Here is a 22,991-nt window from a genome sequence, read left to right as displayed (position 1 = left end):
TAAGATTATGTACTACATCGTGTGCTTATACATTATACACGTAACTACGTAGCGGCATGCACCACGCACGTGGCTTTGGTAGTTACAACATTGATGCGTGTACTGCTTTGCACCGCACCACCATAAGCAGCAGCATGGAACACCCTAACAACTATGGGCGCGGGTGCAGCGCTAAACTGCTTAATTGACCTTATCAGCGCTCACCTACGGCATCCGGTTAACCGCGTGCAGGTTATTTCCTAATGTCTTGATTCTTGTCTTGATGCTCGCAGTGCATCTTGCGCCCTGGAGTACCTATATTAATGTCAGCGGCACTGGGGAGGAATCGAACGTTGAGGAAAGTCACGAAACAGTTTAGAAAATCACCGGCGTTGTTATTTACGCCAGTGATCGTGATCGCGAATCCAAACGACATATCTGCTCGTACGATGAATGCTTGTGAAATGAATCTGAGATAATTTGATAACGTAAGTGAAGGTATCAACAGTTTGAGAAATGATTTACAAACTGAACGTTCACTGCTCAAATTTTGGTGATTTTTTTTTCAACTCTAACGTTTTTGCGCTCAATTTGCTCGCTGATCGGGTATCACGTATTGCCCGAAAAACACTCGCGAAATTTTATAGTACAGAATAGTTGTAACGCGGAAATGTAATCGTTGACCGAATATCCGTGGAACTGTATTTAGAAAAATATATTCTTAACCACCAAGGAGACAACTTGTTGGGACATTTTTTTTGACCGATCTTTGCAGACCACAATGGTGAACAAAAAATGACCTCTAATACTTTAGAATCAGATGCGTCATTTTCACCGTTCTAATCGTAAAACCTTTTCCTATATTGATGATATCTTGGCTTGTATCATTAAAATTTACCAAAAATCACTTCCAGTACATAAATAGGGATGTTGTTTCGGTCGTCTTCATCATCCTTGGTACAAACAATAGCACTGCTGGAGATGTCGTAAACAGTATTATCCAACTTTTCATTGATCGTTGGAACAATTGGATCCGTTTATCGTAACATTTGCGCTTCTCTTTTTGTATCTAACGAGCAGTAGGATACAAATTTGTTTGAGATTGTACGATTATCACACTTTACTATAATTATAACTACTTTTACGAGCATAAACTTGCAGCGATGCATCGGTTGTATGTAAACTGCAGTTTTCTGCTTCCGTGACGACGATTATGAACTGGTTACAAATTGCATGTCTTACGTTACATATCTGTCTATTATATATATATATATATATGTGTGTGTGTGTGTACATACATACATATTTATAATGTACAGACGTGGGGTGCATTCTAATTTTTCTTACACACGTGCGTAAAGGTCGTCTCGATGCAGTGCAGGTAAAATAAATAACGTGTGTACCGTACCTTGTATAACATCTAGACAGGTATGTAACGTACATACGTACCGTATAATTTATGTGGGGCACTTCACAGCTGATCTGCGGCAGTTTGGCTGCTGCTCGAAGCTGGTTTGTGACCCTCTCACTGAACGTTCTTCGATTTCATTCGTACCAGCTGACTGCAGCCGACCTCTAACGTAAAGACCGAAGCGGATCTGCGCTTATTGCAATTCCGGGTTTCCAACTGTAACCAAATTACGTAGATTTTCATATTGCAAATGGTTTTTATTTTTTTTCTCTGTACTCGTCTTACGTGAAGTCGGGCTAATATTAATCTACTAGTATGCGACCGATTGTAAAATAAACTCGAATTTGACTCGACGTCAAACAGAAATCACTGAAATTTAAGATACGGAGGTTGTAAAAAATCTTGTATAATTACGAACAGTCGAGTTTCGATATTCTTAAAATCGTTTAAAAAAAAAAAATCTTATCTCATGACAGATTAAGGTTTATGACCGACAAAAAATGAAGGAAAACAAAAAAAAAAAAAAAAAATTATCTCCAAAATCACAAAAAAACTGTGTCACGATAATAAAAGCTTAACCTTAAACTTGACATCATTTTTATTACACCGTACACACTTACGTATGTACACAACACAACACTGTACGTATACATACGCGTAACATAAACCTGACCCATGACAATAATTACTTTCGCGAGTCGCGAATACGGTATGAGAATCTGTGTGTATGTATTTGAAATATTTGTATATATCTATATTCGTGGATGACGCTGCTTAAAGTCTTCTCTCTGATGTGTAGGTATATGTATATGTATATGTAATGTAACATGTATGCAATGGACGTATACGTCATAGTCCGGATCCAAGCAATTGCGTAATATAAGCAGCATGAGTCGTTGACATAAAGAGCTTTGAGAGCGGATGATGGAGCGGAAGGGGGGGGGGGGGGGGGGGGAGAAAAAGAGGAGTATAACTTGTTCGATGAATGGACTGCAAGAAGACGAAGAAGACGAAGGAGGAGAAAAAGAATAAGAAAGCTGAATCTGTGAGTGAGGTTGTGCGGAGGTTGTTGGTTGAGGATAACAATGATTTTCTCTCCATGACGTATACATTGTCATATCTAATACACGTATATTACATGCATATGAATACCGTGCGCAATGGCGATACGAAAAATGCGTCGCGTATACGTTGTAGTTTATTTTCTAGCGAGATCATGAACCGTATCATGTGTTTTTTCTCCCTTGTTATTTATATTCGAGCCAGAATAAAATCGGATGACATTTTCACGCGAAATATGTTGAATTGTTGATATCTTTGGAATGTTGTATGTATAAGTTGTTTCAAATTGTTTTTTAAATAATTTCGAATCATTTTTTGGATGCATATTAAACCGTTTGTAGGTAATTAGTGGAAATCGTCTGGAAGCGGTAATTTCAAATCTATCCCGATTCCGATGGGAATCAGATATGAAATCGTTGAATGCTGAAAGTTGTAAAATTGTAGTCGTTTGAAATCGATCGTAATCAGTATGATTTAAAAAAATCGAGATCATTTGTAATAGCAGCGAGAATAATCGAAATTCCCTTGAAATCAATCTCCATAATCCCGAACTCAAGATTTAATTACGTAGTAAGAAATCATATGAAATTGCGTGAAATAAAATAGCTGTGTAAGTAGCAATCGCTATAATGAATCGAGAGACGAATGAACGAATGATGAATATATATATATAAATAAATAAATAAACAAACGACCAGATCAATTTTCTTTCGTATTCATTCGATTCGTTTTATTTCTTTTTACTTTTTCACCTCTCCTATATAAATTTTTTTTCGAGGAGTTTCCCACGTTTCTTTTTTCCTGCATATAACGAAATTCACGATGTACGTCAAGTGACATTATACGCGAACGAATGAATCAATCGACTCTCTAACAAAACCTGCTGGATAAGAAATACGTGCCGCACGACACGGCACATATATTAATATTATAACACATATACATGCATTATTCATAGACACGTCGTCGTATTGGGAGAAGAGGTGAAAAGCCAGACAAAGATTGTAAAACGCAATCTTTCATTACGTGTAAAATATAATTATCATTATTATACTTGTATGTCTGTGTTTGTTGTGTTATACGTATATCTGTAGAAGAATTGCTGCTGCTAATGCGGATGTTGAATATAATTCGTGGACTCGTATTACGGTTACGATAACAGTAATGAAAACAATGATAACAGACGTGGTTATATGGTACATACAATACGTATAGTGAGTAAGCCGGAAACCTAAAACCGGAAACAACATTCTTATGTATATTACATACACGTATACGTGCGTACAAATTACAAATGAGAGAATTATCTTTTTTTTTTTTTTTTTTTTTTTTGTTCATTTACTAATTAACTCTCGACAAGTTCTCCTTGTTATTCTCACTCCTCTGTTTTAATACATGTTATTCAATAATGGACACGTACATTCAGTTATTGTGCTTCGCTTATCTGTAACACATGTTATACCCGGTATATCTGACGCACGTACGAGTCTTTTTCCTTTATACTTTCTATCTTGGATGATTTACCGCGCCACTTGTGTCTTCTAACATGGTGTTCATTATTATTACAAACTAAATATATTACAAAACAAAAATATTTACAAACATGCGCGCGTGTGTGTGTACCAATACAAATATTTCCTAACCACTTGAGGATAGAGAGGAAACTGGGTCATTCGTATTGTGTGCGGGATAAGGTTAGGTTACACAAATGCATATATGCGCACATGGCGCGTATGCATGTGTGTCTGTATATATATATACATGCAGATGTTTAATGCGCTGCGTTGTGTCGAATGATGATGTTGTGATGTCTGATTATATGCGCTGCAGTGACTCAGACCTTCTTTTCTCTTGGCTCAACGCCCAAGAAAAATTTTACACTTCTTGTCGAAAAATTATTTGTTTTATAGAGCGTGGCGTATTAAAAAAAAAAAAAAAAAAAAAAAAAAAAATGGGATAGAAAGTGAGTGTAAATCTGTGACGTACCAATGAATGAACGAACGAACGAATGAATAATCGACAAATGTTTGAGTGAATGAGCAAATGATTAATGTATGAACTAACGAATGAAGATAAAATTATTCGGACGAATGAACGAATGAATGATGAATGGTTGGATAAATTTTTGATTTAACAATTGAATAAATGTATTAAAAAATAAAGAGGCAATTACCACATTAATAGTTCAACGAAGTATGGTGGAACTTACAATAATAATAATAATAATGACGATGGCAATAATGACAACAATAATAACGTGTTTTTATTGGTGAATATTTTTGTTCCAGGGCAATAAAGGCGTTTCAACAAGTATTATGGGTGGAACCAGGTTTCTCAAGGGCCTGCGAGGTTCATTTACGGCTTGGATTAATGCTCAAGATAAACGCTGACTTCGAAGCAGCCCTGAAACATCTCACCTTAGCTCTTATCGACGCAACAACACCCGCATCGTTTTCTAAACTCGAGAGTGAGCATAAATTTTTGTTTCACGAATGAAGAAAACATTTTTAATCTATGATTTTCACCAACTACATAAACGAATGGATAGATCCTTGGATGAATGAATTAGATAAACGAATGCAGTCGTGAAGCTATAAGCAGTCACGGTGTTGGCATCAGCGGAACGTGTAAAACTTTTTGAAAAAAGAAAAAAAATTCGCTCCAATTTTATCCTCATAATTTTATAAAAGTATCGGTGGTTCAAGGTGTTTCACAAAATTTTTATTTTCGAACTTCGCTACCTTATTTGAATGAACATTACAACGTTTATCGATTTATGTATATACATCACATATTAATCATACTAGCAGCCAGAATTATATATATATATATACGCAGGTAAAAATTAAAACGAGAGTACCGTTACGCATTATACGTACCTAGGTACATATGTAGTAATATCTATGCACACAAGATGCTCCATACGCGGAAACGTCTTTCTTTTACTCACTTTCTTAATTGAACTTGACCTGGATAAAGAGACTCTCTTGCGGATGAACGTGCGTATGCATACGCATGTAGGAGCAATTCGTATGTGTATGTACACGGTACGTATAGCCGGTAGCATAAAACGGCTGGCGCTTTAATCCTATTACGTCACTAACCGCTGCTCATGTGCCTGTATGGATTGTTGCGTGCGTGTGCGTGCGTGTATAAATATGCGTATACGTATACTTGAGTAAGAGTAGCGTAAAGCAGGAACAACGCGACCGCATGTTATATCACGTATATCTAATACGTATCCCCCTAATTACTTAATTAATTACTCGCACGTCTGTTGATTATACAATGTATACGACGTATGTACCTTACATACGTATAAACTGTACGGAAATTGGTGGAAAACCGCGGGGGAAAGGGGAAAAAAAAAAGGTAGTATCGATATTCTTGTTTTTACTAATTATTTTTATGTTTTTCATTCTCTTAAAACTGGCCTGTTTTAGCGATATTATGACATGTTGACGAGTCATTTTCGGTCAGTTGAATCTTAGAATTATACAACATTGTACGTGCGCGCGTTTTTTAATTGATGCCTGGATGATGACGACAATGATGACGCTTTCTAATTAGAGATTAGTCATCGATGAATTCGCGGGAAAAAATTACGACGACGGATGTGGGTATTTAGTGAGGAAAAAAAAAAGAAACAAGCGAAAACGATTATTAAGAAAGAGACAATTAGAAAAAAAAAGGACAATAATTTCATGGTACGTAGAATTGTTACGCATGTATAACATGAGATAATATGGCTTAAATGAGTACCATCATTTTTAATTTACCGCGAATTTCAAATGATCTCATTCCATGTATAATTGTATTCATTCATTCATTCATAGATTTTTCATTTGCGTATCTTATATCATTTATATATTATATATACAATGTACATATACGTGTGTTTGTGCGTGTGTGTCGTATGTAACAATTTTATCACGTATCTTTATCACATCCGCATCTGTTTTATACTTATGATGTATGTCTATATATGCAAAAGTTAAATTTTGCAATAACGCTCCATTTTCTTAATTCGTATATCAGTCAGTTTTTTTCTTTCATCTTTTACTTTGAGTTTTTTTGTCGTGCATCTGTAATAAATTATTCAATGTTAGGAGGCTGAAATTAGTAACGTTAACGCAACGATACATGATGGAAAAAATTATTATTCTCCAACTTTAGAATGACTTTCAAGGAGTTGGCCTTACAAAATACGACCATTTTTTTTTTTTGTTTTTGTTTGTTATGGTTTACTAAATTTCAGACAATCCCGTGGTTATAAACATATTGCATCGTTTCGGTAACTTTATTAATTTCGACCTTATCGATATATGATGTTTAAAGAATAATTTGATAAGGTAATTGAGCGACTAATTGCAAAATTAAAGAATTATATCTTAAGATAAAAATCTCTCATACTATATATTTTGATAAATGTTTTTCAGAACATATTTTTTTTTTCCTCTCAATCTAACCGACTTCTAATTTTATCATCATGATTTGAAATTTGTTACAGTAAAATTTCACATCGCTCACTTATACGAGGTGCAAGGAAAGTATCGACTAGCCAAAGAGCACTACGAGGGTCTCCTCAAGGAGAAGGCCTTACCCTCGCATTTGCAGGCTGATATATGCCGACAGTTAGGTAAGTCAACCTATTTGTTACATTGTATCTATGTATAACCAAAATTGCACGGTGTTATTCGTCACTTTTATCCCCCACAAGTAGCACCAACAGGGTTCGTACGCACAGGGAAAACCTGGAAAACCGGAAAAACTCGGGGAATTTCTTACAGCAGGAAAAAGTCAGGGAAAAGTCAGAGAATTTCGAAAATAAGACTGGAATTTTAAGTTTCTTGAAGAAATAAACTCGTTCTTATACGTACGTTACTTGATATCTAACCTTCTTTCGATTTTTTTTTTTTACTGACAATCGCTGGCTGTTGTTTGTAAATTAGTAGTCGGACAGTAAATTAATTACTAGGTAATATTGAAGGTATTAGTATTAATAAGCAAACAAATTTTCATTAATCAGCGGCATATTTCTTGGAAGGTTACTGAAAAAAATCCTATTTTCAGGCTGGTAGACCTGGAAAAGTCGGGGAATTTCGGGTTCCAAAAAGCGTACGAACCCTGACCAATATTCGCTCGAGTCTTATTGACGGGAAAGAATATGAGAAGGAATATAAAAAGCACAGTAGCAGTGGCTAAAGATAAAAAATATATATCGACCAAATTTGAGATGATATCGTCATGTTTAGGCTTTGATTGAACTACCGTGGAATTCCCTATGCATTCGTGTGGCTGTAACGAGAATATTTCTAGTAAATTTTCTAAGTTTCGTTCGACTTTTTATCACGCGACGACGAATCTCATAGCGTCGGAAAAAATAGCAGCAGCGACGAGGCGAAGATAGGTTGAGATAGACAGTGAACGTGAGAGGTTTAGGGTTTTGTCGACACCGAAGTAGCTGCAGACACGTGTATTGATTTATTCCACGGGGGTGGCCGTGGCGGCGACGGTGGTACAGGGCGCATCAACGAGCCCTTTTCGACTTTGCGATTATCTCTAAGACAAATTTGAAGTTCGGGTATTTTTAAAGTTTTAAATTTAATTCCTTCCCTGATTCGAATCTGCGAATTAGGTATGAATTTTGAACGCAGTGAATTTAATTTCGGTGCAAGCATTGGTAAACGAAATCAAAAAAATTAAAAGAAAATCGAACTAAACAAGGAACTGTGCGTTCGTATTTCGTTTGCTTGTTTTTATATCACTTTTTCCCTGTTTACTAGAACGTCAAGGGTCCAACCGTTTTCAAACTGGAGCGATTCGAAATCTGCGCCAATCAGGATTCACCTATTCGTAACGGTCACGCGTTACCCGACGCGTCGATTAGCGCGGGAACTTCAAATCGCGCTACTTTGAGAAGACGATTAGACTTTGGAAATTCTAGTAAATCTTACATAAATCCACTGCTAATGAATACGCTCGTTAGCATATAATCACCTCGACCATTTTGGAAAAAAATCTAAAACTGATTTGCTCCGTCAATTTTATTCAAGTCCAACAATTGTCGGTAGTTTTCCGAAGGATTAACAACGCTTGGGGAGATTTTTTTTTTTTCGAGACAATGGCATATACCTTTGGAGGTAACATAATTCATCTTTTTATATGCTCGGGTACAGTATATATTGCCAAAGTACAGTTCTCTGCACCTCGGTCTACCGTAAACTTTATTTAGGACTGTAATTTTACATTAAATAAAGTTGTAGTCACTGACTAAGTGATTGAGTCGATTCTCAGTCAGTCTGTTGGATTCCTGGAAAGTTCTCACTTGACGTAATTTTATTACACTATATTGTATTATTACGGTACTCAAAATTTCGGCAGTTCGGAATTCCCCGAAATTCTGTTAATCCTGATTTGTCGCGTAAATGAAAAAATTGAGCAACGTTGATATCCATTAAACACTATACGAGAAGCGTCAAATCGACATGAGCTTAGTTTCACAAGTTGTCGTGAAAATGTACCTATTATAGAGTTTGTAAATGGAGTTGCTTTCTTTTGTTTTCTCTTTTGCACGAGTCTCGTATATTCAGCCTTTTTTTTTTTACCCACAACTATCCGAACTTCTCGCTAATTGAAATGTCACGCGATCCTTACGAAAAGGTGAATCCTGATTTGCATAGACTTAAATCGCCCCAATCTGAAAATCATCCGAACTTCGGTAAATTCACTTTGACTGAATCGACTCGATTTTTCACGGATAATAATATCCCGCCGATCTTTTCTAAAAATTATGTGTTTGATATATTTCTCTAAAGACGATTTCAATTTTTAGCTGTATAATTTACCCAAATTTCCACTCTCTAGTCACGTGTGGAAATAGTTATGCTGCACATCGCAAGCAATGTAGTTAAAAGTTGGAAATCGTCTTAGGAATGGAATTTATACCTGTGCAGAAATAATATTTCTCCCTTCCTCGTCTTGAACGAAGCGTACCTTAAATATGGTTCGGTTTATAATGTAACTGAGAGCTAGGCGATCTGAGCAGCTGCAGTTCTCTCGACTTAAACGTAACAGGGTGAAAATTTCAGCTCAAAGTTATACAACATGCGGGTCTTCAAACTGTAGATATAAATTTCAGGATATAGGTATTTCAGTCAGTCAGTTTTGATGTGATTATAAGCAATTTTGTGGCTTTTTCTATTTTCCTGGAGCAAATGAGTAATTAGTTATATAAATTTGATTGGTGTTTGTGATTATTATCATTGTTAGAAATGCGTATTGTATTTCAGGATGGATGTACCACGTGGTTGACTGTTCGATACTCGGCGTTACCAGACCGCAAAAGCAGACGATAGCGATAAAGTGTCTACAACAATCAATCGAAGCTGAACCAAAGAGTGGTCAGAGTTTGTATCTTTTGGGCAGGTGTTTAGCCGCCTCTGGAAAAGTTCACGACGCTTTTATAGCTTACAGGTAAAAATTTACGAATTCGTTTTACATCCGATTACTACAAATTAAAATAAAAATAGTTTGTACATAGAATTATTTTTTTTTAAATTAATATTAATAATAATAATAACAACAATAATGATTGACCGAACAAATGGAGATGATTACATTTGCATTAGATGATCACGAATTCGAATAAAAGTAGCTAGAATATTAGAAAAAAAAACAATAATCAACGAACCAATAAATGGAGGAAACACTTGCAGAAATTCGGTGGAAAAATCTGAGGGCAATGCCGACACTTGGTGCAGCATAGGGGTTCTTTATCAGCAGCAGAATCAGCCTATGGACGCACTTCAGGCTTACATATGCGCTGTACAGTTGGATAAATCACATTCGGCCGCTTGGACTAATCTTGGTATACTTTACGAAAGTGTTAGCCAACCGAAAGACGCTCTTGCTTGTTACGTGAATGCGTCGAGGTGAGAAAAAAAATACACAACTTTCGATTTTGTTTCATACGAATCGCCTTAGTTTTTTTTTTTTTATTTTATTCATTTTTCAATCCTTGGCATCATTCTGATTTTACTTACATATAATAATAGAGCAAAAATATTTACGATTATTGAAGACCTTCAATTCTTTTTCAGGGATGAATAATGTTCAGACTGTTTTTGTGATTAATTTTTAATTCGTTTATGGTTATTTTCAGGGGAAACAACAATACACCAAGCGCTGCAGTTCCTCTCACGGGTATTGCTGGTGCGAAGAAGGGCAACGGTGGTGGGACACCAATGAACCCATCGCTCCAACACCGCATAACATTTCTTCAGAATCATTTAAGCCAGGCACCGATGCCTTCCATTGCTACCAAGTGAGTTGAAAACATATTCCACGCGTTCCTCTTGATCCCATTCAAATCAATTTTTAAATCAAGTTGAACAAAAGTCTGATCGAGAAATGTCGTTTCTGTTTGTTTTTCTTTTTTTTCCCTTTTGCTTTGGTCTTTATTCGCCGTACAGTTTCCTCTCAACTTTTCAAAATTATTTTCACGATCATAAAATGACTTCTTTTTTGTCAGAGATTGAATTCTATTGAAAAGAAACTTTCAGTTTACCTTTCACCTCTCATTATTTCGATTTTCATTTCTTTAATTTAAGTTCGTTTAATTTTGGTTGTTTTTCATCTTGTTCTTCAGAAGGCGGCAGTTGCCATCAATCGAGGAAGCTTGGAATCTACCGATCAGTGCTGAAATGTCAAGTAGGCAACAGCAACAGCAACAAACGCAGAGCGGCGTCGGTTACAAGTATAATTCGGCACCGCCGGGTCCTCCGCCTCCGTATCCTCAAGGACAGGGGCAGAATATCAACACAAAACGATTCAAAGTAAAATTTTACTACTCAAACTATTATTCTTGCAATTTTTCCACTGTATCTGTTGTGGGGAAATTTATTTTTCAGCGCGCTGTTTTTTTATATCAATAACTATTCCTTTCGAATTTTGAAATTTCGAGTTCTGTCCGATGAATACCGAGAGAGAAAGGTCAGTTCAAAATCACAAAAATTGATCGAAAGTTAGGGAAAGTAAAAAATCCAGTTACTTTTTACAAATTAAGATTTTATCATTAGCGTTAAATTTGTCGTAAGAAAAAGAAGAAATTTTGATGCTCAAAAAACTGAAGTATCTGAACGATCGAGTTAAATTTAAAATCGAACGTATTGTTTCTACTCTAAATGTCTAAACCTAGAACGAAAGTAAACTTATATAGATTATTTAAATAAAATACAATCCGATAGCACTTTAAAATCCTGAGAAATCTCAATTTTCAAACCTAAATACCCAAAGAAAATGTAATGTTCGTTTCAAAGCTAGGAAGCCAGGCACAACCTAAAATTGTATGAAATTTTACTAGTTCTACGTTTTTTCCTTTTCGAAAATGTGAAATCACAAAAACGCAACGATTCAATAATCTGCAAATACTGAAATTGCTTTTCCATCGTAGCCTGGAGAAGAGCCGATATCTCCAGCAGCTCAGCAGCGACCGCCTCCGTTTTACCTATCTTCGCAGCAACTTCAGATGCTCCATTTCCTCCAACAAAATCACGGTAGCCTAACGCCTCAGCAGCAGGGTTTGCTAGCCCAGTTGCAACACTCGTACAGAGCAATGCAGCAGCATCAACAACACTGCAGACTGCAACAGCAGCAGGCTGCACAGCGCGGACTAAGACCTGGACAACCCGGTTATCCGACGCTTTACGCTCACGCGCCGCCCGGACAGCCCGGGGTTGTCAAAAATTACGGAATCCCACAGCAGCCGGTAAGCTTTGCCGATTTTTAAAAATTAATTATACTGGCAGAATTTGTGGAAATTTCTGATTGGCAATTTAAGAGAGGGCAAATTCGCCTGCATTTAAACAATTCAGGGTACATTTTACCGATCGAAAACTTTCTTTTTTTTTTTTCATTCTTCACGATCAATCGATTTCCATAGTCTCTCCAATGATTTACTCCATGAATTAACCTGGTCTTTTTTCTTCAATTGTTTTTTTAAACATTCCGAACATTCTGTATTATTGTTGGACAAGTTTGAATTATTTCAATAAGGGCCTATCTATAAACGATGTAGCTAGTTTAAGGGGGGAGGGGTTTTGATGAAAGACTACGCTAGGCTAGATGGGGGGATTTTAGTCTGCGATAATGGATTTATAATTGATGGATTGTAATTCATTTTCTCGAGTGCAATATTATCTCTATTGCAGTCACGGGTTTCAATGACGTGCCTTCGTAATAGGTACACTTGAAACTCAGCTTGATTATCACAAAAAAGCTGAAAAAAAATTTTTTTTCCTGTTAATAATGATTTGGATGCCTGGTTAGTCTTCGCTAATAGTTTCTTGGGATGTCTTACAATAATAAACGTAAAAAAAAATTACTTGTTCATCATTTTTTTGAACTACGTGCCTTTCGGGGGGATCTAGGAAATATCCACCAAAATCGATATGGGGGGGGGGGTCCAGCGTGGTGAATAGAGGCACGTAATTTATGAATAGCCCTTAATGTCTGAGAGATTTCAAGAAATTCTAGAGAACATTCTGGAAAGAACTTAGATATTCTTTTGGAACTTCTTTTACTGTTGAAAATCTTCAGGATTCCCAAGGTTTAGCCTTCATGGATGTTTCTGTCCTACGTGCAGTTAAAACCGAAAATCGAAACAATGTTTACAGGAAAATCATAATTTTTCAGAATTTTATTTCATATCGCAGATTTGAAGAAAAGAAAACTGATTTTCGATGTTTCCGCAAAGTTTCTGTCTGTGTGTTCTGAGAAATGTCAGAAATTCACAATTTCAGTAAATTGATGCCTCCGTTTCTGTAACAGATGACAAGATTCCAGTCTTATGATTCAGGTTTTAGTGTATTAATCATACGCTACAGAGGATTGTTGCGTAGAAAGAAATAATCATCGATTTCAAAGAAATCACGACAAAGTATTCAATCACAGAGTTATTTCTAGAAAAAAAGAACACACATGTTTGTTCAGAAACTATTTTTTTTATAAAAATTTTTTCAATCCGCGTAATGAATACATTTTGTAACACGTCGAAATGATCAAATTACAATTTAGCTGCCAAACTTTGATTTCTTTGATCAAAATGAAGTTTACGTAAGGCCACGTGACTCAAAATCAGACAAATAACGAACATGGAATCTCGGAGAAACGTTCAAACCCTTGCCTGAATTAGTTATCAAGTTCGCATTGTCCCAGTACTTGAATTTCCTCCAACTTGGGACAATTTGAAAAACTTTCAGCAAGGAGGAACGGTCGCTCTTCAGACCGGTTTCTCGGATTCTAACATCGGTTACAATGCGGCGGCAACTGGAAACGCTCAACAATCACCAGGCATGCCTTATAAATCAGCCTCAGACCCGAATTACCCTCAACGCCAGGTTCCAGGCAGCGGGCAGTTCAACCAGTATCAGTCTAATCAGTACGCAGCTCAGGGTTACACTCAGATATCGTCAACGACTAACAGCTATCCCGAGGGATCGGCAGGGAACAAGGATCTCGGTGTCACAGATCAGGAACTCCAGGCTCTTCTTTCTCAGAAAGATATTGCCACTTCTCTAGCTGAGGATCTTCTAAAACACTTTGGTTCTGAAGATCTCGACGTGAAGGAGGATCCAAATACGATCACGAACCACGGCACACCCGGTAAGTGTTACCATTTGATTTGGACTTTTTTTTTTGCTAAGTTACAGGTTTCTCTCAATTTTAATGGTAACGTAACGGGATGATTTCTACGCGCACTTAATGTATTTGAATGAAGCGCTTCTATCCGAAACTGAGAAACCACTCCATTGGGTGTCCATCTTTGGGAGTCGTTTTCACCTCTTTAAACCGTTTTCCGCCGGTAGAAAAGAATTTGGTGTCTTTCAGTTTTCAATGTTCTACAACATACAAGAGTTGCACCGAAATAGAAGGGGGACACCTAGCTGATGTTCCTTGTTAGAAACAAAATCAAAATGGCCGTTATTAGACACACTTGAAATTTTATTTGGGCTTGAAGTTGGTTTTCGGAGCTCTTTAGATATTAAATTTTATTTTTTTGTGTTTGATCTAACTCCATTTTTGTTCACAATCCGCCTGGGTAGTCAATAAGCTGAATTTTATGTACATTATATCAAGTACCATTAAACGCTATTTATATTTTTATACATTAAGTACATTTTTATCAATTCATTTTATTATTGGACAGTTATAAATGAATTTAAATTATCATTGAAAATAAAACTCATACTTCTTAAATCTTGATGCACTTGATGATTGTTGTAGTAGTTTTATAGCAAGACGATTTGGATGTTGGTATAATCTATCTTTGTATCTTTGAGAGAAAGTTTGCACTTGTTGTTTGACTGTTGATATGTTTGTCTCTTTCCGTAATATCTCATTCGATACAAACCACGGCGCGTTCAATAAGTTTCTCAGAGTTTTGTTCCGGAATCGGTCGATTACTTCTATATTTGAGTTAGCGGCAGTTCCCCACAGTTGGATACCGTAGATCCACACTGGTTTAATTATGGTTTTGTACAGTATTATCTTATATTCAGTAAAGAGTTTAGATTCTCTTCCTAACAACCGGTACATATTTATAATCTTGAGGCTAAGTTGTTTTTGTTTTGTTCAGATATGTTCTCGTCATGTTAGGCGCCGATCTAGATCCATCCCAAGGTATTTTGCTTTATTTGATTGCGGTATGGGTTGGTCGTTTAAGTATACTGCAGGACATGTATCTTTTCGTAAAGTAAAGGTTACCTGCTTTAATTTGTTTTCATTGATAGCTACTCTTCAGACTTCATACCATTGTTGTACTTTTAATAAATACTTTTGAAAACGAAAGGAAGCAATCGCTGCACTTGTGTGGGATGCCAGTATAGCAGTATCATCGGCATAAGTCGTATTTGTTATTCCGTCCATAGTAGGTATGTCGGCAGTGTAGATTAAATACAAGGTCGGACCCAGCACGCTTCCTTGAGGAACATCAGCATTTATTGGATAAAGTTTTGTTATCTCGTTTTTTATTTTTACCTGGAAAGTTCTATTGTTTAAATACAATCGTAGTAGATAATATAAATTATTGGGCAACATTTTTCTAACTCTAAGTAATAAACCCTCGTGCCATACCTAGTAGGCATAGGTAGTAGACTTATCGGCCTGTACGATGTAACGATCTCTGGAGCTTTGCCAGGTTTAGCAATTAGGATTATTTGTGCAACTTTCCATTGGGTAGGGAAATAACATAATCGTACAATTGCATTTATTAGAATGGTGATAAAACGTATTGCCTTAGGCGGGAGTTCTTTGATCATTCTAATACTAATGCTGTCGTAACCAGGAGATTTTCTATTTTTGAGCTTTTTGACTATGTTCATTACTTCTTTGATTTTGCTCTTTTGGTCTGCTATTTGATTTATTTGCATATCCTTGATTATGTATAGTTCTTCTTCTTTTGTGATTTGACGGGCTAGCGTGTTAAAAACGTTTTGAAGGTGTTTAGCAAAGGTTTCAGCTTTTTCTGCATCCTTTCTTGCCCAATTTCCATAGTTCGTTTTTATCGGAAGAACAAACTGCTGTGGACGATTTATTGTTTCATTGCTTTCCAAAGTGAGTAGTCAGTAGTCTCAGCGACTCAGTCACCTTTTCCAAGGAATTACGGATGCCCTCATTTTTGTCTTCTAACAGGTACTTTTTAAGTTCTTTGGTCGCTTTGTTTAGTTTAGTTTTATCCAGATCAGATCTACTCCTCAGCCAGATATTCCTCAACTTTCTTTTTACTTTTATTTTTCTGAGAATACTTTTCAAACCATTTAATTTTGTAGTTTGCTGTTCAATTGGGGGTGTTGCTAGATTTATGGATTCGTGTAATTTTATGTTAAATTGTTCAATCAAATTTTCTATGTCTTCCAAAGTTCGGATGGGTATATTAAACGTCATTGTGTCCTCTAAGATTGCTCTGTAATTTTCCCAATTAGTTTTTTTATTGTGTAGAAAATGGTTATTTTGCACTCTTGTGATTTGAGAAGCCGATTTAATTATTACCGGTGAGCGATCCGAAGTTAGATCGAAACGAGATTCTGCAATGAAGCGACTTGTATTTATACCTTTCACAACTGCAAAGTTAATTAAATCAGGCATCTTACTTGTGTCTGAAGGCCAATAGGTAGGCTCTCCCGTAGATAATGCCATGAGATTACCAGCTTTCATAGATGAGTACAATTGTCTGCCTTTGAGGTTTGGATTTAATGACTTGGATTTTCACCAGGGGTGTTTCGCTTTATAGTCTCCGTGTGCTAGGAAACGATTTCATAGCCTTTCAAAAAAGTTAGTAAATTTGTCTTTGCTGATCTCATATTTTGGTGGTCAATATACAGCAGAGATAATAATAGGTCCGTTCCTATCCTCTTTCGTAACGTTAGCAGCTTATAGGAAATCTTACAATAATTTTCATTTTCGTAGCGTTTAATCTTTTTTTTTTATTATTACAGCTGTACCGCCGTGCGCTTTCCCTTTTGTATGATTTGCAGAATATACTGAATAATATGGAATTTTGGAGTAGTTTTTCTGTGTGTAGTGAGTTTTCGATATTAAGACTATATCGATATCATGATTTATTACAAATGTTTTTGATTCCAGTTTTCTTTGAGCTAAGCCGTTTGCATTCCATAAGGCTATTTTGATTTCTTCACTCATTTTATTTTGTTTATCAGTGTGGTGAGGAGGTTTAAACATGGTATCCATTCTAATCATCAGCTAACTCATCATTTCTTCCAGGTACTTTTGTTTTTTGCAGTTGAGAGCTCTTGAGCCTGTGTTTGTTTTGATTCTTGAGTTTTGTAAATGTTGTCGTTTACTGCCTGAGCATAAGAGAGGTTTGGGCCAACGGTATTATCTTGAATTTGGAAATTATCAGTTCTATTGTCAGTATTTTCATTTAGATGTCTTGCTCTTAATGTTGGAAACATGTTTTTTTTTTGCCCTCGCATTCGTACCTCGCATTCTCTATATCTTGCCGAGTGGTTCCCGTCACAATTTGCGCATTTCACTTGCTTTATTATTTTTTTTTTTTTGTCGGGCAGTCTGTTGTCAGATTTTTTTTGCGCATTTCACGCAGACAGGACTCTTGAAATAGAAGTTTCTAGTGAGACCATATTTCCGACACTTCATACACTGTCTTATTTTGCTCTTTGTTCTCGGAGGTTCGAAACGCACGATTAGGTGAAGTAATTTATTAATCTCATATATTTTTTTCTTATTTCTTATCTTTTGTTTCTAATTCAACAAAGAATAGTGGCAATGGCTTTTTTGTTATACTTTGCCTTATGTTTGTGATTTTGAACACCTTGTAATCATACTTTTCAATTTCACCTTTTACTTCATCAGTGTCTATTAACGGGTGCATATTTCTTAGCCCTGTTTTGGAAGTTTTGTCCTGTTTTCTTTTTGATAGGTGTAAAAGTCAGTATTTCCCTTCTGTAATTCTTTGACGATAGGTAGATATTTTTCACTGAGGTGCGGTTGAATTTAGACTTCATTATTTGCGAGGCTTTTTAAGGAGTAACTGTCTTTTGAGATATTATCAAGAATAGTTTTTAGAGAGCATATATTATAGACACCATTTACGAAAATTGGCAGTGATTTTTGCACTTCGACTTTGTTTGTTTTATTTTCGGTTTCAACGGCTTTGTTGTTTCTAGCCAAATTTTCAGTCTCTTGAGTTTCTTCAAGCGCTTGAAACTTGTTATTGGTGTAATCCTTGATCCATGTTTGTCTCTTCTTTAGTTAATTATGGTCTTCGAGGCTGCTTTTGTTTCTTTTTCTATTCCCTAGATTCCAGCTTTTTCCATTTGACGGTTTAGAAAATTCAGTGTTTTCTGCAGCATTTTCCTGTGGCTGTGTAATCACAGATTTATTTATAAGCAAGGCCATAATGGCCAAGCCTTTTGTTAGTGTGTTTTTCACTCTCTCACTATCTTGTAATATTACGAGTTTATATACAACATAACTAGAGTTCAATACAAGGTGCGTGCTTTGTTTTTGCACTCAGTAAGATGTTCAGGTAAACACATCTAACCCTGGCCAACACTCAAGCGAGACTCAAATATTATTTAACGCGAAAGAAAATTACAGAAAAAGCTGCTGAAGTAAAGTTAGGCAAGAGAAAGAACCGGTAGAAAAAAAAGCAATTTCATATAATACTTGTTATTTTTTCCAGGTATGTTATCAGGTAATTGAATTTTATTTATATTCATGTGTCTCTTTTGTTTTTTGTTGTCAATATTAGGGACGCTGAGTTCTGGACCATTTTCACCGTCAAATATAGACGAAGCGACGAGTGAAAAGGTGAAAGACATAAAGGTAGAAAAATTGGACGATTCTCATCCGCCGGCGTCGGCAATGGCATCCTCGAGGCCAGAAGGTCATTTAGCAAAGCGCTATAGAAAATCATCGCCAACAGTAGAAACGATAAAATGCGAGGCCACTTCGAGCACCAGTAAAATTGAACCTCACGTCAGGGTCGAACCCGTCCTCAAACTTGAAAGCCTCTGTGAAACCCAACCTGAGAACGAACTTAGCATAGATATGGACGCGAGATCTATCCTGGATAGTTCCATCGGTCAAGGTGAGTTTAAAGGACATTGCTTGGTTCCATTTCTTCCTTTTTCTTCTTTTCTTCACCTCATACCTATATCGTCTTCTATTGTTTTGTTAAATTAATTTGATTTTGTTGACCGCTTTTTGTTATTCCGTTCATTTTCAGCTTTGTTTTTTTATTTCTTGTTTTTTTTTTTTTTATGCCTTCTACACGTATTAGTATCTTATTCTGCAAGTTTCTCTTTTTTTTTTCTTTTTTTCCTTGTCTTTTCCTTGAGTGGGAATCAACGTGTAGAAGGTTCAAAAAATTGAAGGTTCGCAAAACTTGAACAAAAATATAACAAGTATTTAAGTATTCAATAATGTCACCTTGATAAGAAAATAATCGTGTTTAGGCGATCAATTTGTAGAAAACAATCTTCTACATGAAATGAGCCATGGTAAAGGAAAATCGAACAAATTACCGAAACTTTAAACAGTTTTGAATCGATTTTAAACAAAGGAACAATATCTGAGGTTTCTTCCATATATTTCCAATATAATTTTCAAAATTTGTATTATCAAAGAGATCTTCGAATAATTTGAAAATTTAATAATATGACAAATAAATAACCAATTTCAAGTATATCCTCGTTTTCTCCTAATTACTGGAACTAACTTCAAAAATATCTTCTAAGGTCTGAAAGGCGTTCCCAATTGCTCGATACTCAGTGACAGATCGTCACCACCGGCGCCTCCGGATCCGCCGACACAGCGTCTAACCAGAGAACAGTTGTTGCCACCGACGCCAAGTGTTTACCTGGAGAACAAAAAGGACGCGTTCGGCCCGCAGCTCCAAGAGTTCTGTCTGAAACACCCAATAGCTGTGATCCGAGGGCTTGCTGCTGCCCTGAAACTGGACCTCGGCCTGTTCTCAACAAAGACGCTAGTCGAGGCAAATCCTGACCACGGGATCGAAGTCAGGACGCAGCTACAACAAACGAGCGATGAGAACTGGGATCCGGTCATGTCACGGAAGGTTTGGGGCTGCATAAGCCACCGAAGCCACACGACAATAGCGAAATATGCGCAATATCAGGCCTCCAGTTTTCAGGACAGCCTGAAGGAGGAGAGGGAGAAATCGCAGGGCGTTCACACCGCCAATTTATCCGATTCCGACTCTAAGGACAGTACCGGTGTCGTCAGAAGGAAAAAAAACGTTTTTGGATTGATGGGAAAACCAGGATCCAAAATGCTCAGGTTTGGCACCAACGTCGATCTTTCCGACGAAAGGAAGTGGCGGATCCAGCTTCACGAACTCATGAAGCTCCCTGCCTTCGCCAGGGTCGTTTCTGCTGGAAATATGCTTAGTCATGTCGGGCATGTCATTCTTGGAATGAACACTGTTCAGCTTTACATGAAGGTGATTATTAATACTCACATCTTCCTACCTTTTTTTAGCACTGCTGTTCATCTTTTTGCGCTTGATATTTTGAAGTAACTTTTAATAGTTTTTTTTCTACCCATGCAAAATATATTTTGAACCCTTGAAAGTTTTCCTATTTTTGTTTATCGAAGTTCTGTGAAACATGATCGGTTAATACTTTATTATTGATGCTTTTATCCCTTTGTTTGAATACTTTGAAAAGTTTAAGTGGATAATCCTTGGAGTTTTCATAATTTGTTAATTCAGGTGCCGGGAAGTCGAACGCCGGGTCATCAAGAGAACAACAACTTTTGTTCGATCAACATAAACATTGGTCCAGGTGACTGTGAGTGGTTTGCAGTACCGGATGCGTATTGGGGTGTAATATGCACTCTCTGTGAAAGAAATAACATCAATTATTTGCACGGGAGCTGGTGGCCTTCTCTGGAAGATCTTCAAGAAGAAAATATCCCTGTTTATCGGTTCTTGCAGAGACCTGGCGACCTCGTTTGGGTCAATGCCGGTTAGTACCGACACCTTAGCATAATTTATGGTTTCATTCAACCCTTTCGAATTGTCTAAAACACCTCAAATACGGTTTCGATAGATTTAGAACGGCTGAAACTAGTCTTTGAACCCGTTTAAAAGTGTTTTCAACAGTTCATAAAGTTTCTTTGTCATTTTAGATACTCTTTTAACTTTGTTGAGCAGGCTTTTCATGTGTTTGAAACAAATTTTTACCATGCCAATAGTATTTCCGACCATTCTCAAAGAGTTTGTAACTGTTTGCAGAGAGTTTTCAACTGTTTACTAATGTTTTCAACCATTTATAAGTGTTTCCAATCGCCTACCATGTTTTTGAACCCTCGAAAAAGAATTTTTATTATTGTATCAATTATTCGAATACAGTTTTTACGTGTTCAAAGATATTTCTTACCATTCCAATAATATTTTTGCAACGATTTAAGAAGAGTTTGTCGAAGTCTGGAGAGACTTTTCAAATCTTTAAGAGAGATTCAGTCCGTTGAAAACAGTTTTTTGATCTGGTATAAAAAGATTTTCATCCACTGAGCGATGTTTGTTGCTATTACTAACTGACGAACATAAATTTTGTGTCCGGTGGAGAATTACCTCCCAACATGCTTTGAATATAAGGAAGTTCACATTTTCCTTATAAAATTTCTGGGAATTCCTGTTATGACATAAATCAGAAACGTCAATCAGTTTCAGTTACTTGAAACCATTCTCTCTATTATATGCATAATGTTCTATTTTCTTTTGTTCATTCAGGATGTGTTCATTGGGTCCAAGCGGTCGGCTGGTGCAACAACATCGCTTGGAACGTCGGTCCTCTCACACCGCGCCAATATCAGCTAGCGATCGAGAGATATGAGTGGAACAAGCTTCAGTCATTCAAGTCCATAGTTCCCATGGTTCATTTGTCATGGAACTTGGCAAGGAATATCAAAGTCTCGGAACGCCGACTGTTTGAGCTTATAAAAAAATGCCTTCTCAAAACGATGAGGCAGTGCTACTTGATACTGGAATTCGTAAGGAGCAAAGGCGTTGAGGTCAGGTTTCACGGCAGAGGGAAAAACGAGGCGTCTCATTATTGCGGACAGTGCGAGGTAAGTTTCACTTCTCTGCAAATTTTTTCGTCATTTATTTTTCATCTTGTCCCTCAATGACACGCAAAACCATTGATTACAGATCGAAGTATTCAACATACTCTTCATCCGTGAGCAAGAAAAAAGGCACGTAGTCCACTGCATGGACTGCGCGCGTAAACAGGCGCCTTCACTGGAAGGTTTCGTGTGTCTAGAAGAATACAGAATGTCTGACCTGATGGCGGTTTACGACAATTTCATCCTCCATCCTTCGCCGTCAGCGGCAACATCTGTTTCGACGAGTCAATCCTCTTGAGGTTACACTCAGCGCAGGTACTTGGATTACCTGGACACGCTGCAGTATTAGTGCCGCCGCGCCCCCCTCTGTTCTTTGTTTTATCTTTATCGCGTCTATTCTTTTATGTTGTTTATCAATTTTTTTTCAATATATTTATATATGCGTCTTATTTTAGTAAGCGCGTCGAATTGTAGATTAATGAATTCTGTCGATCGACGGTAAAAAGGACGATTAGGTGTACAAAAATAATAATGAAACGAAACGCAAACCACTTCTGTAAATGTATGAAAGAAGAGAAAGTGATCTTCAACAAATTTATTGCGAAGTAAGTAACATTAGGACTAGAAAAAAAAAAAAAAAATTACATTAAACTCAGAAATGAACGAACGACTATTCGTCGGATAGAGTGACGCAACGACGTTAAAATAGTATATGTGTAATGAAATTATCACAGAAGAGAGGTGTGTCTTTGATCGTATTGTTGATATTATTACTATTACCATTATTATTATCATATTATTATTATTATTATTATTATTATTATTGGTGTTGATGTTGTTGTTGTTATTATCACTATCGGTAATAATCACCATCTTCGGGTTTGGGTTTTGAATCACATATAAAAAG

At 36.6% G+C, this 22,991-nt stretch overlaps 1 protein-coding gene across 4 annotated transcripts in view; it reads left to right on the top strand.

The window, feature by feature from the left end:
• Positions 1-22,790, top strand: part of LOC124183960 (histone demethylase UTY) — a 57,184-nt gene extending 34,394 nt beyond the window's left edge. For all 4 annotated transcript variants that reach the window (XM_046573187.1, XM_046573189.1, XM_046573188.1 and 1 more), the window contains 13 exons: positions 4,741-4,919; positions 6,963-7,091; positions 9,745-9,928; positions 10,171-10,386; positions 10,617-10,778; positions 11,103-11,289; positions 11,907-12,221; positions 13,714-14,116; positions 18,744-19,082; positions 19,732-20,456; positions 20,727-20,982; positions 21,750-22,087; positions 22,170-22,790. In XM_046573187.1, the coding sequence (XP_046429143.1) occupies positions 4,741-4,919; positions 6,963-7,091; positions 9,745-9,928; positions 10,171-10,386; positions 10,617-10,778; positions 11,103-11,289; positions 11,907-12,221; positions 13,714-14,116; positions 18,744-19,082; positions 19,732-20,456; positions 20,727-20,982; positions 21,750-22,087; positions 22,170-22,382 (3,646 nt within the window). In that variant the 3' untranslated portion in view covers positions 22,383-22,790. The remainder of the gene's footprint in view (positions 1-4,740; positions 4,920-6,962; positions 7,092-9,744; positions 9,929-10,170; positions 10,387-10,616; positions 10,779-11,102; positions 11,290-11,906; positions 12,222-13,713; positions 14,117-18,743; positions 19,083-19,731; positions 20,457-20,726; positions 20,983-21,749; positions 22,088-22,169) is intronic.
• The last annotated feature ends 201 nt before the right edge of the window (positions 22,791-22,991 follow it).

The sequence above is a fragment of the Neodiprion fabricii genome, chromosome 5 (assembly GCF_021155785.1).
Source record: "Neodiprion fabricii isolate iyNeoFabr1 chromosome 5, iyNeoFabr1.1, whole genome shotgun sequence".
NCBI lineage: Eukaryota > Metazoa > Arthropoda > Insecta > Hymenoptera > Diprionidae > Neodiprion > Neodiprion fabricii.
Note: the sequence above shows the minus strand (reverse complement) of the source record. Positions and strands in the feature narration are given on the sequence as shown.